General features: G+C 50.8%; 1 protein-coding gene across 5 annotated transcripts in view; it reads left to right on the top strand.

Moving 5' to 3' along the window:
* GARNL3 (GTPase activating Rap/RanGAP domain like 3) overlaps positions 1–14,903 on the top strand; it is an 83,318-nt gene that overhangs the window by 44,080 nt on the left and 24,335 nt on the right. For 4 of the 5 annotated variants that reach the window (XM_084898337.1, XM_084898335.1, XM_084898339.1 and 1 more), the window contains 8 exons: positions 4,169–4,265; positions 5,637–5,755; positions 6,584–6,648; positions 9,054–9,117; positions 10,768–10,794; positions 12,229–12,304; positions 12,887–12,985; positions 13,460–13,563. In XM_084898337.1, coding sequence (XP_084754463.1) covers positions 4,169–4,265; positions 5,637–5,755; positions 6,584–6,648; positions 9,054–9,117; positions 10,768–10,794; positions 12,229–12,304; positions 12,887–12,985; positions 13,460–13,563 — 651 coding nt within the window. The remainder of the gene's footprint in view (positions 1–4,168; positions 4,266–5,636; positions 5,756–6,583; positions 6,649–9,053; positions 9,118–10,767; positions 10,795–12,228; positions 12,305–12,886; positions 12,986–13,459; positions 13,564–14,903) is intronic. The other variant, XM_084898336.1, reaches the window with a different exon arrangement.

Genomic DNA, 14,903 nt, shown 5'->3' with positions numbered 1-14,903 from the left:
TGCGCACGCATTTAGCCACAGCTGTTGTGAGGACGTGTGTGGTAGCATTATTTAAAACAGGAGAACACCCACACCTGGGGACTCCCTGGATTGCCCTCAGTGGAGGAGTGATTATTTTGAGGAAATGATGATCCATTTGAACAATGCAATGCTTCCCAGCTGTTGGGAAGGCGAGGTGGGGATAGATGTAACACCACAGGAAAATGTCTCACGCACAGTGTTAGACAGAAAAGCGAGTTCCAGAATGATTCGTACGATACCGCCTCATTTCCTCAAAATAGCAAAAAAAGATAAATATGCTTGTCAGTATGTAAGAAAGTTCCAGAAGAGCACCTACAAGTTTGATAGCCATTTCCTGTGAAGAATGAAAGCAGGAGGTCAGAAGGAGTTGGAGGCCTTAGCTTCCCACTTTAGGCCCTTTTCTGCTCTTTACATATTTTACCGTATACATCGATACGCAACTGAAGTGTTTGATTTCTTTTTTTTTAAATATATTTTATTGATTTTTTACAGAGAGGAAGGGAGAGGGATAGAGAGCTAGAAACATCGATGAGAGAGAAACATCGACCAGCTGCCTACTGCACACCCCCGGGGATGTGCCCGCAACCAATATACATGCCCTTGACCGGAATCGAACCTGGGACCTTTCAGTCCGCAGGCAGATGCTCTATCCACTGAGCTAAACTGGTTTTGGCAGTGTTTGATTTCTTAAAAGAATCTGTATAGTTGTTAAAAAGGATAGAGTAGATCCATATGTACTGATATGGCAATATTTGTAAGATATTTTCTTTAGTAAAAACAAACATGTTTTAGTATAATATCTATGATACTGTCTCACTCATGAAAATAAATAGTATGCCTAAATATTTACATATATATGTATGTATGCATGTATGTATACATGTATGTGTGTGTAGATGTGGATGACATATGTGTATTTATGTATAAAGTAAACATATCTTTGTAAACTCACAGAGAGATCTGGGACTATTGGCACGATCTGATAGCGTATGTATATAGGGGAAGGAAGTGGAGTGGGCCTGGAGGGTCGGGGACAGAAAAGGATTTTAATTTGTGTGGTTTCACTTTTTTTTTAAGTAGCTTATATTTGAATTTGCAATTTAGAAAATTTTAGTCTATTTTTTTAAAGCCGTCTTCTTTACTGTCTATGTCCTCTCAGCAATGTTAACCTAGAAGCGGAAGTAAAGACGGTTTCAATGGTGCACTCATTCACCGAGCTCATTGCAGAGCAGGCTGAAAACCCACAGGCGTTCGATGAGCTGCGATCGGATTTGTGGTGTGAGCGTGCGGACTCCCTGCTTAAAGGCAGGCGGATTCCAGGAGGGTGCACTGTATGGACTTGGACTGAGTTCAGTGTCTTGGCCAGACGCAGTCTTCCTCCTCCACATCCAGTGTCTGCCCGTGGGGTGAAAGGCCATGGAGGCAGTGGGAGCGTGGTGGGCTGTGGGCCCTGGCGCACACGTGTGCCAGTGCTTAGTCTCAGGCTCCCTCGGCACGTGGGCGCACCCAGGCCTGGCTGCAGCACAGATTTCAGCATCATGATTTCACAATCCCTCGCAGCAAACGATTATCTGAAAGGGCACGAGCCCGGCCGCATGCCTCAGTGGTTCAGCATCAACCTCTGAACCAGGAGGTAGTGGTTTGATTCCTGGTTAGGGCACATGCCTGATTGTGGGCTCAATCCCCAGTGTGGGGTGTGCAGGAGGCAGCTGATCAATGATTCTCTCTCATCATTGATGTTTCTCTCTCTCGCCCTCTCCCTTCCTCTCTGAAATCAAGAAAAATGTATTTTTAAAATAAAATAAAGTTAAAGGGCATGAAATAAGTGTGGGTATTTGGAGTGTTAAACTTCAGTTGCCTCAAAAATATCCTCATCAGAATATTTCCCCTACTTTCTGTGTTGGTGTCAAATAAAGAGCGTGTTCCCGTGCCTTTGTGGCTGGAAGTGCTGCAGGCAAACCTTCTGGGCGCCCAAAGGTGATGAAGCCAGCTGTGCGTGTGTGAGAAACAGCCCTCTGCTTGGGAGGGAAACCCCAAAGCGTTTAGGAATATGGGGTGTTTTTTAGGCAGCTTATTCTCAAGGGACTGAGGTGTGTGTGTGTGTGTGTGTGTGTGTGGAGATGGAGGAGAGGGGAACAGATGAACTCATGGATACGGTGTTAGCAGGTGGGCCTGGTAAAGGACACACACATGCGCTCTTCCAGGTCTCGTGGTCTTTATTTATTTATTTTTTATTTATTTATTTTACATTTTTTAATTAAATTATTATCTGTGTACATATTTTAACATTGCCCCCCCTCATACATATCCTCCCTCCCCAGAGTTTTGTGTCCATGGGTTGTATTTATATGCATCTTGTGGCCTTTATATGTCCACATCAATCGCTGAATTTTTGAAGTTCAAGAAAATTCAGTAAAAAGCACACTACAGAATGACATATGTTTGCCTAACATATCTAATGATATGTTAACGTACTTTTTCACTCCCTGATGGATTAAAAAGGCAGAACATTAAGAAGGACACAGAAGATGACGTAAGATTAAGACTTAAAATGGAAAGACACCTCTGGAACCTGGCCCAGTTTGTTTCCACCCCACGGCTACCCTCTGCCTCGGGAGCCCGCAGAGCCTACGTGCGGCCGCTCTCCAGCCCTCAGGACGCTGGCGGAGATGCTGTGGAAGGGCCGGCCTGGTGCCTGGCCCGCGGAGCTCGCTCACGGAGTGTCCGCACCTCCTGAGCCCTGAGAGAGACAGCGGCATCCTGTCCACTTTATACAGTAACACCGCCTGACAGCACCACAGAAACATGCAGAGGAGGAAACCGCAGCTCCCGCTCCTGACAAGAAAGACCTGTCGATGGTGCCTTAAACCCAGCAGCATGGAGAGCCCTGCGCCCCGGGCCGCGTGGATGCATTCCAGAAGTGGTGTAATTCATTCCGCCACTGAGATTTCCCTCATTTAACCTGTCCTCTCACTAGTCACCCAAAAAGCCTTTCAGTAAAATGCAATAGTCGTTCCTAACAAGAGCATCTTTGTAAACTTGGATTTGGGGGAAACTTCAACGTGATAAAGCAACTGACCAGACATCTAGGAAATCACTGCGACAGGTCCGAGCCAGAAAAGTCTGTGCCAGCCTGGCCAGTGCTGCTCACCTGGCTGGGCGTCATCTGTGCACTCAGAGGTTGTGGGTTCAATCCGCAGTCAGGGCACATGCCCAGTTGCAGGCTCAATCCCCAGTAGAGGGTGTGCAGGAGACAGCCAATTAATCCCTCTCTCTCTCTTTCTCAAAAATCTATTTTTAAATCTTAAAAAAGAAAAGCTTGTTCCTGCAGTCTGTCTATACACATGGCCCAATGTAGACACCAAAGGAGTTTTAAACTGTATATTCATTATTATTCCACTGGGGCAAAATGACATATTTGCACACGTAGGAAAAAATTACAGGAATCATGCCAAATCATTAATAACGATTATCTTTGGACAGAGGATTCCAGTTACTTATTATGATTGTCTGTATTTTCCACATTAATTGAGTAATTTTTATGATAAATTTTTAAAATTCTACAAAGTAATTGAACTCAAGATGCTGGTGAAATGTGCTTCCGGTGTGACAAACAGAAGGGTGTGCCTCTAGGGGGCACCAGCTCCCAAGCGGAAGTTTCGGACCAGAAAGGAGAGAAACTTTAAACCCAAGTTATTCTCAGGTTAGAGCCCACTGGGTCGCTTTGGTCCCTTTTCCCCACGCCCCCGGATGCTCCTGTGGTGCCATTTAGACTAGGCGACTTTTCTAATGATAACGTGGGCACAGCCCAGTCTGTATCCTTCTTGTTGTTAATCCTTACCCAAGGATATTTTCCCAATCAATTTCTAGAGCGAGTGAAAGGGAGGGAGAGACACATCGATTGGTTACCTCCTGCATATGTCACTGCCAGGGCCAGGAATTTGCATGGACTGAAGGGTTCCGGAATCCACCCCGGGACCCTTCAGTCCATAGTCCGGCGGCACTCTATCTGCTGAGCCAAACTGGCTAGGGCTGGTCATATGCTTTTAACCATGACTTTTCTGGTTGTGTGGCCCCTGGTTCATTGTCAGCTTCTTGTTTACTTTCTAAATAAGCCTCCTCATGGCACAACGTTGTTCTGTTGCAGAATGCCACTGCTCTGCCAGGGACTTGGCGAACAGCCGTGCACTTAGAGAACCCGGAATACCACACCAGATGGTACTTCAAGTATTTTTTAGGACAAGGTAAGTGTGCCATCCTGGTGGCTGGGAGGGAAGGGCATTCAAAATGAAAATCAGCGCTGGTGTGATTTGCAAGTGCCCTATCTGTGTGACACTGACCAGTTTAGGGGCACTACGTTTTTTTGAGGGGCAGTCGTTTTTGTCCCTGGGGAATAAAGGGGATCAGATCATCTGAATGACGAGACATGGAGACATTTGCAGGGTGGAAAGCAACTTTAGATTTAACAAGGCAAGTGCCTTGGGTTTTGAACACAATTCCAGGCAGTGAGGGAGAGAAATGGGTCCCTGAGCTCCAGGGCGAATGCAGAGCTGGCAAAGGCAGCCATGGCCCCTGTCTTTGTGGGTTTGAATCCTGGCTCTACTGTTCCTCACCAGAGGGCCTTACACCTGTTACTCTCTGCTTTTCTGAGACTCCGTTTCCTTATCTGTGAAGTGGGGGTGTTGCTAGTATGCACCTAGTAGGTCTGCACAGACATTGCAATGAGACAGACAGGAAAAGCCCTGAGCCTGATGCCTGGCACGTGGCAGGAGCTCCGTCATGAAGGGTGACGCTCAGGAACAGTGAAGGGCTCTGGCGAACATACAGGAAAGGTGGAAGGCAGGAGTGGGGCTCACAGCGGAAGAACCGGAAGAACGGTCGCTGCTGTGGGAGTAGAACTGAGTTAGACACATTTCTTATCAGACTAGCACATTTGTTTGTAGGACATGTGATGCTTGAACTATAAAAAGAGAGTGACCAGACCCAAAAGGTGTCTTTTTAAACAACTTGGCCCTGTGCTGTGCTGGGAGGCTCGCTTACTTGGCAGGCATACTCTGTCATAGAGAAAGACATCAGCGGGAAGTGGTCAGCCTCCCAAATGCTTGCAAAATAGTCCCGGAGCAGTGATGACGGGAGGAAGACGGTGTGGCTGAAGCAGTAAGGGATCTAATGAGAAACCCAGAGGAGGCCAGGTTTGGGGGGGGTGAGGGGGAAGGGGAGTGAGAGGGAGCCACAGGCTCTGGGATGTCATCAGTGCTGGGTTCCTCGGGGTCACAAATGGTTGCAGCGATTCCAGGCATCACTGCGAGACACCACCATCCAGAGTTCACCCGGAAGGCCATCTTCAAGAGTGAGGACGCCTTTCAGAAGCGTTTCTCCTCCTGTCTCATTGGCCAGAATGGGGTCATAGGGTCATATGCTCCTCCCAGCACCAGTCCCTGGCTGGGGGACTGGGAGTGCGTGATTCCGGAGAGTGACCAGGTTCTGTCTCCACCTGGGTGTGGGATTGCTGCCCTCCGACCACGTGCGAAGGGCTGGGCACCACCTGACGTGTCCCCGCCCGGGGACTGGAGGAGCCATTGTGTTGTCACTGTCCTGAGCTGTCTCTTCCCCAGTCCACCAGAACTACATTGGAAACGATGCCGAGAAGAGCCCCTTCTTGTTGTCCGTGACCCTTTCTGATCAGAACAACCAGCGGGTCCCTCAGTACCGTGCCATTCTCTGGAGGAAAACAGTACGTAACGGCTTGGGCCTGGAGTCTCATCCCCACTTAACCTGTGTGCTGTGCTGCTCTTTATGTCAACGTCCGTGTCACGTGTCAGAAATGTCTCGTGTGGGGGCAGTTTAAGGTAGCAGTCTGATGGAGAGGCATTTTTGTAGAGAAGCCGAGGGAGCTTGAGGCGGGGGGTGTGGAATAGAGGGTCCAGCCCCTGCAGCTCTTCGTGAACTGCCCACGTGGAGAGGGAGCCCCGGGCTCGTGGGATCGGCCATTTACATTTTCCTTCGCCACAAACGATGTGGATCCTTCATTCGTTCATTCCCTTCCGGGCTCCCAGCCTCTGGGGCGCTTTCCCTGTGTTAGGCACAGTGGGTGCTCATGTAGCGGGAGGGAGCGGGCTCCCAGCAGGACACAGAGGACAGGTCACACAGGCCTTCCGCAAGAGTCGGCGATTTCTCATTCGAGTCTTGGGCTTGGGGCTACCACATTGGGGACCTGCTTCTTTTCATGATCTTCGAGGCTGATCTGACCCTCGGCTCAGAGACCAAACCCCCGTCTCTGCTGGCTCAGGCGGCCCATCTGCTCACAACACCAAAGGCCCGGGGACCCGTCAGTCTGTCCATGGGAGAATCCGTAATGCCGAGACCATGAGTGCTGGGCCGGGGGAGGGCAGATGCTGTCCAGTCTGAGCAAGACTCTACGTCATATGATGTCTTTGTTCATAGACAAGCCGCTGCAGGGAAAGGAGAAAGGCAGACGGGGTTCCTTTAAGTGACCAGGGAGGGCGCTTTCAGAGATGGGCATGGCCAGGCTTCTCGCTGACCGGGCCTTTTGACTTTCCAGGGCACCCAGAAAATATGCCTTCCCTACAGCCCCACCAAGACGCTCTCTGTGAAGTCCATCTTAAGGTGAGTGCCACCACCGAGTAGAACCCCAACCCAGGAGCCTGTATGCGTGGTTTTTCCGGGGTCACTCTGTCAGCTCTGTCTTCCTGAGCTGTGGCTGCATGCGCTGTTCTCCTCAGTCTGCCACGCACCAGCTCATGTGGTCTTCAGACAGCCCTCCAGCAGGTTGTTCCTGTCCCCATTGTACAGATGAGCAAGTGGAGGCACAGGAGCCTCCCTGGTGCACTGGTGTGTGCTGTCTGAGACCCGGGCCTGGTCCTGATTTCCAGTGTCACTCTTAGCACCCCAAGATCGCTTTAGCGGCCTGCTTCCTGCCCCTCGCATGCACACAGGTAGTGTGGTTTCGTAAAGAATATCAGGAAATATTTGCCTTCCATGTGTCTGCTCAGAAATAGAAACTCGTAGGTCAGCAAACGCTTCTCAGGGAAGAATGTTCTTATTCTTCACCAAACAGAAAGGTGAGTGGATGGAGCATGGAGCTGCTCCCCGCCCAGCCGCCTCCCCCTCCCTGTCAGTCCCTCCCATGTCCTGTCGGGTGGCAGTCCCCTGAGAATGCCCCCTCAGATGGGCCTGCGCTCTGTCAGCAGCCGGGGTGCGACAGCGTCACCGTGCCAGCGGCCTGTCTGCCGGGCGCTGTGCTAAGTGCTGTACAGCATCTCTCAGTCACCCTGGAAACCTGCTCCACAGGAGACTTCCCGTCTGCGCCGGGGAGAGGGGTCCCCCCACAGAGAGGTGCGGGGGTTGGACAGAGATCTCGGCTCAGGGACCACAGGGCTGGGATGCAAGCCCAGGGCCACGTGGCTCTGGGGCGTGGCCGTGACCACTGCCGTCCCAGCTGGGGATGTGGCAGCCTTTCCCAGGGGCCTCCAGTCACTCCTCCTCCAGCTGCAGCCTGGGTGCTGGGTGGGTGGTATTTGCAGTGTCCCAGCCACAGCTCCCAGCTGCCAGAGGGCCCTGAGGGTACAGGCTCCATCCAGTGAAAAGTGTCTCCCGGCTGGTATTGCTCAGTGGTTGAGCGTTGACCTATGAACCAGAAGGTCACAGTTGGATTCCAGGTCAGGGCATCCCCAATGTGGGGCGTGCAGGAGGCAGCTGATCAATGATTCTTTCTCGTCATTGGTCTCTATCTCTCCTCTCCTTCTCCCTCTGAAATAAATAAAAATGCATTTTTTAAAATAAGTAAAGAGTTTCATATCTCATTTTCAAGCTTGATTTGGTCTTCCGATGTTTCTCCTCAGCCTGAACTCCGGTGAAGAGAGCAGGGAACAGGCTGGCATTTTTGTTGCGCACAGAAGTATCTGGCTGATTCTGAATCTTAACTTGCTTTGAAAGGAGCACTTTGAATCATAGTGGCTTAAGATTGTTGTGAATCTTTTTTTTTCCACCCTAAAAATAAGTGACTCCAGCACCTTTCTTTTTTATATTTAAAAGGCTGTTTCATGCAGTTATAATTTTATTTAGTTATGTGAGTAGTCCACTCAGCCAGAGCAAGCTTTGGCAAGAAAATATTTTTAAAGATGTGCAAAAGGAAAACTTCTACAGTTTCTGCCAACTGAAAAAAAAAAAAAAAAAAAAAAAAAAAAAAAAAAAAAAAAGAGTTTACCTTTATTTGTTGTAATTGTGAACTTGAAAACGTAAAAGAAAATTAAAATATAAATACTATGGAGTCAGAAAAGCCTTAGTTCAAATCTTGGCTCTACTACTTAACAGTTTTGTTTTCCGGGACTAAGCCTCCATTTCCTGGTCTTTAAAATGGGGACAAGCTAGTCCTTGCCTCACAGAGACTACATGGGACGGTCCATGTGAAGCATTTAGCACAGGCTGGAGCACGTGCGCCCTCTAACATTGGCTCTCGTGTTCGCCTGTCATTTACGAGCAGAGGGCCTCGGAGGCCATGTGGCCCAATGGCCTGTTTTTCCTCTCCAGGGGCGTAGGCAGAAGGAATGTGCATTGCTGTCCAAAGTAAAACAAAGAGCAACCGTGTTCGGGATGGTCTTTGGCCATTAGTGGCAGAGGAATTACCGAAGGAAGAAAGAAATAGCAGGTCATCTTCATTACATCTCAGCTTATCATGACTCACTCTGTAAGGGCCAGTGAGTCACTCCTTCAGGAAATAAAAGTAAGAATGCTGAAGATTAGTCAAGGCCGCCCAAAGAAACGCTCTGGATTCCTCTCTCCCTCTCTTACCGTTGCAGTGGCATGGGGGGACAGTTACACACGGAAAGAACAGTGTGGTGTGTGCTCACTGCCCTGCGTTCACGTAGTTTCTCCTGGGTCCCTCCCTCGCTGGTCTGTCCCTGTGGGCCAGGCCTCCCTCAGGAGATGCCTCTGCCTTCCCGAAGGAGCCGAGACCTGCTCGCTTGTTCCATTCCTGCCGCGCCTGCCTCACGCTCTCTGTTCTGTTTCAGTGCCATGAATCTGGACAAATTTGAGAAAGGCCCCAGGGAAATTTTTCATCCTGAGATACAGAAGGTAACAGAACTTTCTGCTTCATAATTGTTCCGCTCTGATCCGTGTTAGGTCCTGGAGAACTCACACTGAGGTTCTGGTGTGCCAGACCCGAGGGCCAGGCCGGAACCCGCTAGCGATAGGCTCCTCACCCTGAACCGGGAGGGGTGTGTCCAGAAGGATCTTACTGGCCTAAACGCCTCTCCTTGTACTGAGTGATGTAGAGTGATGTGGAATTGGAGGGGTCTTTTAAGTAATAAATACGAAATGTGGCCCTGGCCAGTTTGGCTCAGGGGATGGAGCATTGACCTGGGGACTGAAGGGTCCCAGGTTTGATTCCAGTCAAGGGCACATGCCAAGGTTGTGGGCTCAATCCCCAGTGGGGGACGTGTAGGGTTCTCTCATCGTTAATGTTTCACACTCTCTCTTCCTCTTACCTTCCTGTCTGAAATCAAGAAAACTGTATTTTAAAAGTAAGTAAATAAGTACGAAATGTGCTTGTTGAGCTGCGATTCAGGTAGAACGCTGTGCTGGGACCAAAGGGGACTGAGGCACAACCAGGTGTGTGAGGTCCAGCTGGAAGCACCAGTAAGCCCTGTTTTGCTTGGAAGTAATTTTGAAAGGGCTGCAGGTGCTCCTTTCAAAGCAAACGTGAGGACAGTTAGAATTGTAAATCGGTATGCCTCTGCTACGTCATCGTGTGGCTTATCAGCCCTTTCCTTCTTGGGGAGGGACGTGATCCCCAGACACGAAGCCCCAAACCCCATGGAGCACACCGGTGCCCCTTCCCCTGGCTGCTGCTGAGCGCGCTCTGCCCAGTCGCCCCTTCCTGCTCGCCCTCCATTGAAAAGAGCGAGATACAGCAGCCTCTGCTGTTTATAGCACAGTAAGAAGGATGTTCATGCTATCCCTGCATTCATGGTCCAGCTCTCTTCCCCTTACAAGTAACTAGTCCTAGGAGCTTGCCCAGTGTGTGTGTGTGTGTGTGTGTGTGTGTGCACGTGTGCATGTGTCTGAGTATGTGTACGTGTGTGTGAATGTGCATGTGCGCGCGCGCCTGTGCGTGTGCACGTGTGCATGTGTCTGAGTATGTGTACGTGTGTGTGAATGTGCATGTGTGCGCACGCCTGTGTGTGTGTGTGTGTGTGTGTGTGCACGTGAGTGTGCCACTTGGCAGCACCGATTCCCCAGCTCTCACCAGGTGTCTGCAACTTCGTTCCCTTAGGCAGCCGTGAGCAGCAGCTTTGGGTTTAGGGGAAAGAGTTCTTACAAATCCCTCGATCCAAGAAGTCAACAGAACTAAGCCGCCTGCATTAGGAAGAAGGCCTCTTTCCGCCAAGTGGCTGCTGCTTGGAGATGTGATTTGTCCGTTTCCAGCAGCATTTTTCTGGGCTGGCACCTTCCGAAAGGCAGTGTGTGCGAGGCCAGCTGTAGTGCACAGGGACCTGGGTCTGTGTCTTCCTTCCCACGGCCGTGCACCATCTGTTTCCAGATAATATGACTTTCTGAAATGACCGGGTATTTTTTAAAACTGTGGAGCTAAATGTAAATGTTTAAAGCACTTCTGGGTGGAGGGTATAAACTTCAGTAAATTAAAGCTCGGCTTTCATAGGAAGTCAAAATACAAGGATCACTGCAAAGCACAGACATAACTTTTGAAACTTTGTTTGACAGGACCTGCTGGTTCTCGAAGAACAAGAGGTAAGTACTTTGCTGGGCCGTCTGTCCCTCTGTGCTCGGCGTCCGTGTGTATAACCACGTTCTCCTCCCGGTCTGACCTCTCCACGGACTCGCGTGTGAGGCCACTTCCTGACACGGTTTCTTGGGTGGCTCAGGGGTTTCTGTGCAGCCACTATAGAGATGCAGTCAGCCAAGCTATAGAATCTGCTTGGGATGTTCACGTTTAACCTCGGGATCGGTGCAGGTGCAAGATTTTAATTCTCATCCAATTGAAGTAGGTGCCTACACTTTATCATACACATAAATATGTATGGCGTTCTCGGTTACAGAACGCCATACATATTTATGCAGTTCCAGGCTCTGTGCCCCACTTTAGAAAAATGTGTTCTAAGTACATCACTAACATAGAGAAATACCTAGAATATTACAAATCAGCAATTTGAGTAAATATAATAAATTACCATTGTGCATACTATACCTCTCGATATATGGTCCTATCATTCATCCCATTGTTCAGGCCAAACTTGGAAAAAATCCTAGCATCTCTCTCTCTCTCAGCCCATGTCTGACCCCTCGGGACATCCTGCTGACACTGCTTCGAGACAGTCCCTCATCCACACATTTCTCAGGCCTCCTCTGCCACCATGTTCATTCGCTCCTTCGTTTAATCCTGCCAGCTTCCCAGCCAGTCCCCGGAGCCACCCCGAGTGGGAGGGTCCTCCGCAGGGTCCTGGTGGCAGGGGAGTCACAGGCAGCCCCATAAAAGCTGTGACCACTGGTCAGTCAGCAGAGGGTCTCATTTCTGCATATAACTCGGCTTCACTCAGTTCACAGCCATCCCGAGAAGACTGTGGCATGGGGTTGGCAAGAGCAGGGAGGCCCGGTCCCACCACTCACCTGGTACCGGCCTCGGGCAGCCTCGCCTTCCCCAGGCTTCCGCTGTCCTGTCTGTAAAATAGAAGTGGGTCCCCTCTGGGCCTAACAGGCTGTCCGTTCATAGCTCAGTGCTCTGGCCATTGACCCAGACCTTCTGCCATCGGCTAGCCAGCTGTCAGGTCAGCTGCACCTGGTCCCGGCCTCCTGGCAGTCCGCTGGCTTGCTCTGTGGTCCAGGTTCTCCAAGCGGGTTCCTGGACCACAGCCTCAGCGTCACCGGGGAGCTTGTCAGAGATACTCGTTCTTGGGCCCGACTCCAGAACTGACCTGGAAATTCCGGGAGTGGAGCCTGGCACTCTTTATTTTTAATATATTTTTATTGATTTCAGAGAGAAAGGGAGAGATAGAAACATCATTGATCGGCTGCCTCCTGCACGTCCCCTCTGAGATAAAGGAGAGGAAGTATTATAATCCCTCAGGGTCCAGTCTGTCACGGCCGTGTCCCGAGTAACGGCGTCGCATAACTGGGCATGCTCTGTTGACGAGATTAAAGTCACCACCTTTTGTCGTCTTATTGAAGGGCTCTGTGAACTTCAAGTTCGGGGTTCTTTTTGCCAAAGACGGGCAGCTCACCGATGACGAGATGTTCAGCAACGGTGAGTGTCTCCCCTGCTGACGGCGCCCCTCCCCTCCTGGCAGCTCTGACGACCCAGACCAAACCTGCGGGTGGAGTTGGAGCCTCTAATGCAGAGAAACCGCCGCTAGTTTTAGGAAATTGTGGGGTGAATTCCAAGGGTAAACTTGGTAGGGCAGATGTTGCCCAGTTGCCGTTTGATAAATACTTACTGGTCACTTAACCTGCACCAGGTCTCGGTGGGAAATGACGTGGGTGGGAAGAAGCTGGTTCTGTATAATTCGGGAGCAGAGGAGGGCTCTTGTCTGGGAAGTCAGGGATGGGGAATTGTGAGATGGCGTCATTTCCTGTCCTCTAGCATTTTTCATGTTCAGTACCTTCTGTTACTCGTGGGAACGGTCCTATGTCTTACCTCGCAGTGCGAGCCCCTGTGGCCGCGCTGGCAGGGGCGGCCATTTGTCTGATGCTGAGGCTTCCTTCCGCCTGGGCCCCGCTGCTGGGCCGTTCCCTTTCCCGCGCGCCATCCACAGAGCTGGCTCTGCAGCGGCTTCAGCTAGAGAGCGGGGCCTTGCTGCCGCCCCTCCTCACCCTTCCTTTCCCACAGAAGTCGGAAGTGACGCTTTTCAAAAGTTTTTACACCTGCTGGGCGACACCGTCACTCTCAAGGGCTGGACGGGCTACCGCGGCGGTCTGGACACCAAAAGTAAGCTCGCTTCGACCGGCTCTGCGGCCTCCGCCCCAGCCTGACCACAACTGAATTGATGCCCACGGGAGGCGGGGAGGGAAAAGCAGAGGGCGAGGGGATTTGAGCTCCACACCTAGATGGACACGGGGTCGCTGGGCAGCTCTTATGGACACAGGATCAGTATCTGTGTGTCATCCTGTGTTACTTTTGTCCCGTCCACTAGCAGTCACTGGGAGGCTAGGAGTTACCACTCTCTCCCTTGTAGCCCAGACTTCTCATGCCATCCTGACTCCGCGGCGAGGCAGGAAGCGAGCGGAGAAGGGGGAGGTCTGTCCACGGGGTGGCATTCACACTGCTGCTCCCCCACTGGGGGTGGTCCAGAGGGACCTTAGGGCCATCCGATTGTATGCAGCCCCTCGTCTGTCTCACACGGAGACCCTTCCTCCGGTCCTCGTTCGCTGCGCCCGCTCAGTGCGTGCTCGTGTTTTACAGATGACACCACGGGGATCCACTCGGTCTATACTCTCTACCAAGGCCACGAGATCATGTTCCACGTGTCCACCATGCTGCCCTACTCCAAAGAGAACAAGCAGCAGGTGGGTGTGAGCGCATGTGACTGACAGCAGAGAACACCAGACTTTGGTGCTAACAGAGGAGCAGGGCTTCAGGCCCCAGTCCAGGGTGCTGTTTGCAGTCTCTGTACTGGAACCTTCCACAGCCTTAGGGAGAACCCCCTCACTGGCGCCTTCGCCGGAAAGTAATGAAGAGTCAGAGGGAGCAGTGCACGCGCCTGTCTGTGTGAGAGCTTGTGTATCTGTGTGTGAGAACTTGTGTGTCTGTGTGTATCTATGTGTGAATATGTATATCTGTGTGTGAATATTTTTCTGCATGTGTATATTTTTATGTGTGGATGTGTGTATCTACATGTGTGAGTATATGTATCTGTGTGTGTGAACGTGTGTATGTGTGTGTGATTCTGTGTGTCTGCATGTGAACACATACGTATCTTAGCATGTGGCTGTGTGAACATGTGTATCTGTGTGTGTCTGCATGTGTGTATCTTCATGTGTGGATATATGTATCTCTGTGTGTGAATGTGCATATATCCTCATGTGTGTGAGTGGTTTGTGACTCCTAAAAGGCTGTTTTGCATTTACACTGCCTTTCCCCTGTGACTCCTCTCAGTGGGCCTTGTGTCTTGTCTGGGACCTAAAATAACATTCTGAGTAATGTCTGATGAGTGTTTGCAAAAAAGATAATCCTATATGATAAAGAGGTGGTATGCAAATTAACCCTCACGCTGTCACAAGATGGCTGTGCCCACAAGATGGGTTCCCATAACGAGCGATCAGCAGGGACTTGAGGCTGTGCCCCCTGACCAGCAGAGCTTGACTGGGGACCTCATGCATGTTCTCTGCCTGGTGGGGCTTGACAGGGGGCCTCAAGGGGTGCCCCCTGCCCGGTGCTGGGTTAGGAGACTTGAGGCTACACTCCCTGCCCGGCATGCACCAAGGGACCTGAGGCTGCACCCCATGCCCAGCAGGGCTTGATGGGGGACCTGAGGCTGTGTTCCCCACCCAGTGGGGCTTAACAGGGGACCTGAGGCTGTGCCCCCACCTCCCAGTGGGGCTTGATGGGTGTGGGGCTGGCCAGGTCTAGATCTTGTCCAATGGGGGAGGGGCCAGCCAGGTATGGGTCAGACACGATTTTGAGACATGCGCAGGTGGGTGGCGACTTGATTCTGGGTCCTACAGCGCGCCCCAGACTCTGACATTTTCACATACATTTTACTAATTTTCTCTCATCTCTGACACTTCTATTATAGAGAAAGGGCAAATAGCAATATTAAATATTTCCTCTAATCAATTCCCTTTTAATGTACACCGGGCCACTAGTGTGATCTATAAGACTGAAAATATTTTCTGTCTCACCCTTT

Source organism: Pipistrellus hanaki (genome assembly GCF_964339955.1).
Source record: "Pipistrellus hanaki genome assembly, chromosome: 11".
Lineage (NCBI taxonomy): Eukaryota > Metazoa > Chordata > Mammalia > Chiroptera > Vespertilionidae > Pipistrellus > Pipistrellus hanaki.
The sequence above is the reverse complement of the archived record's forward strand: the minus strand, read 5'-3'. Positions and strand labels throughout refer to the sequence as shown.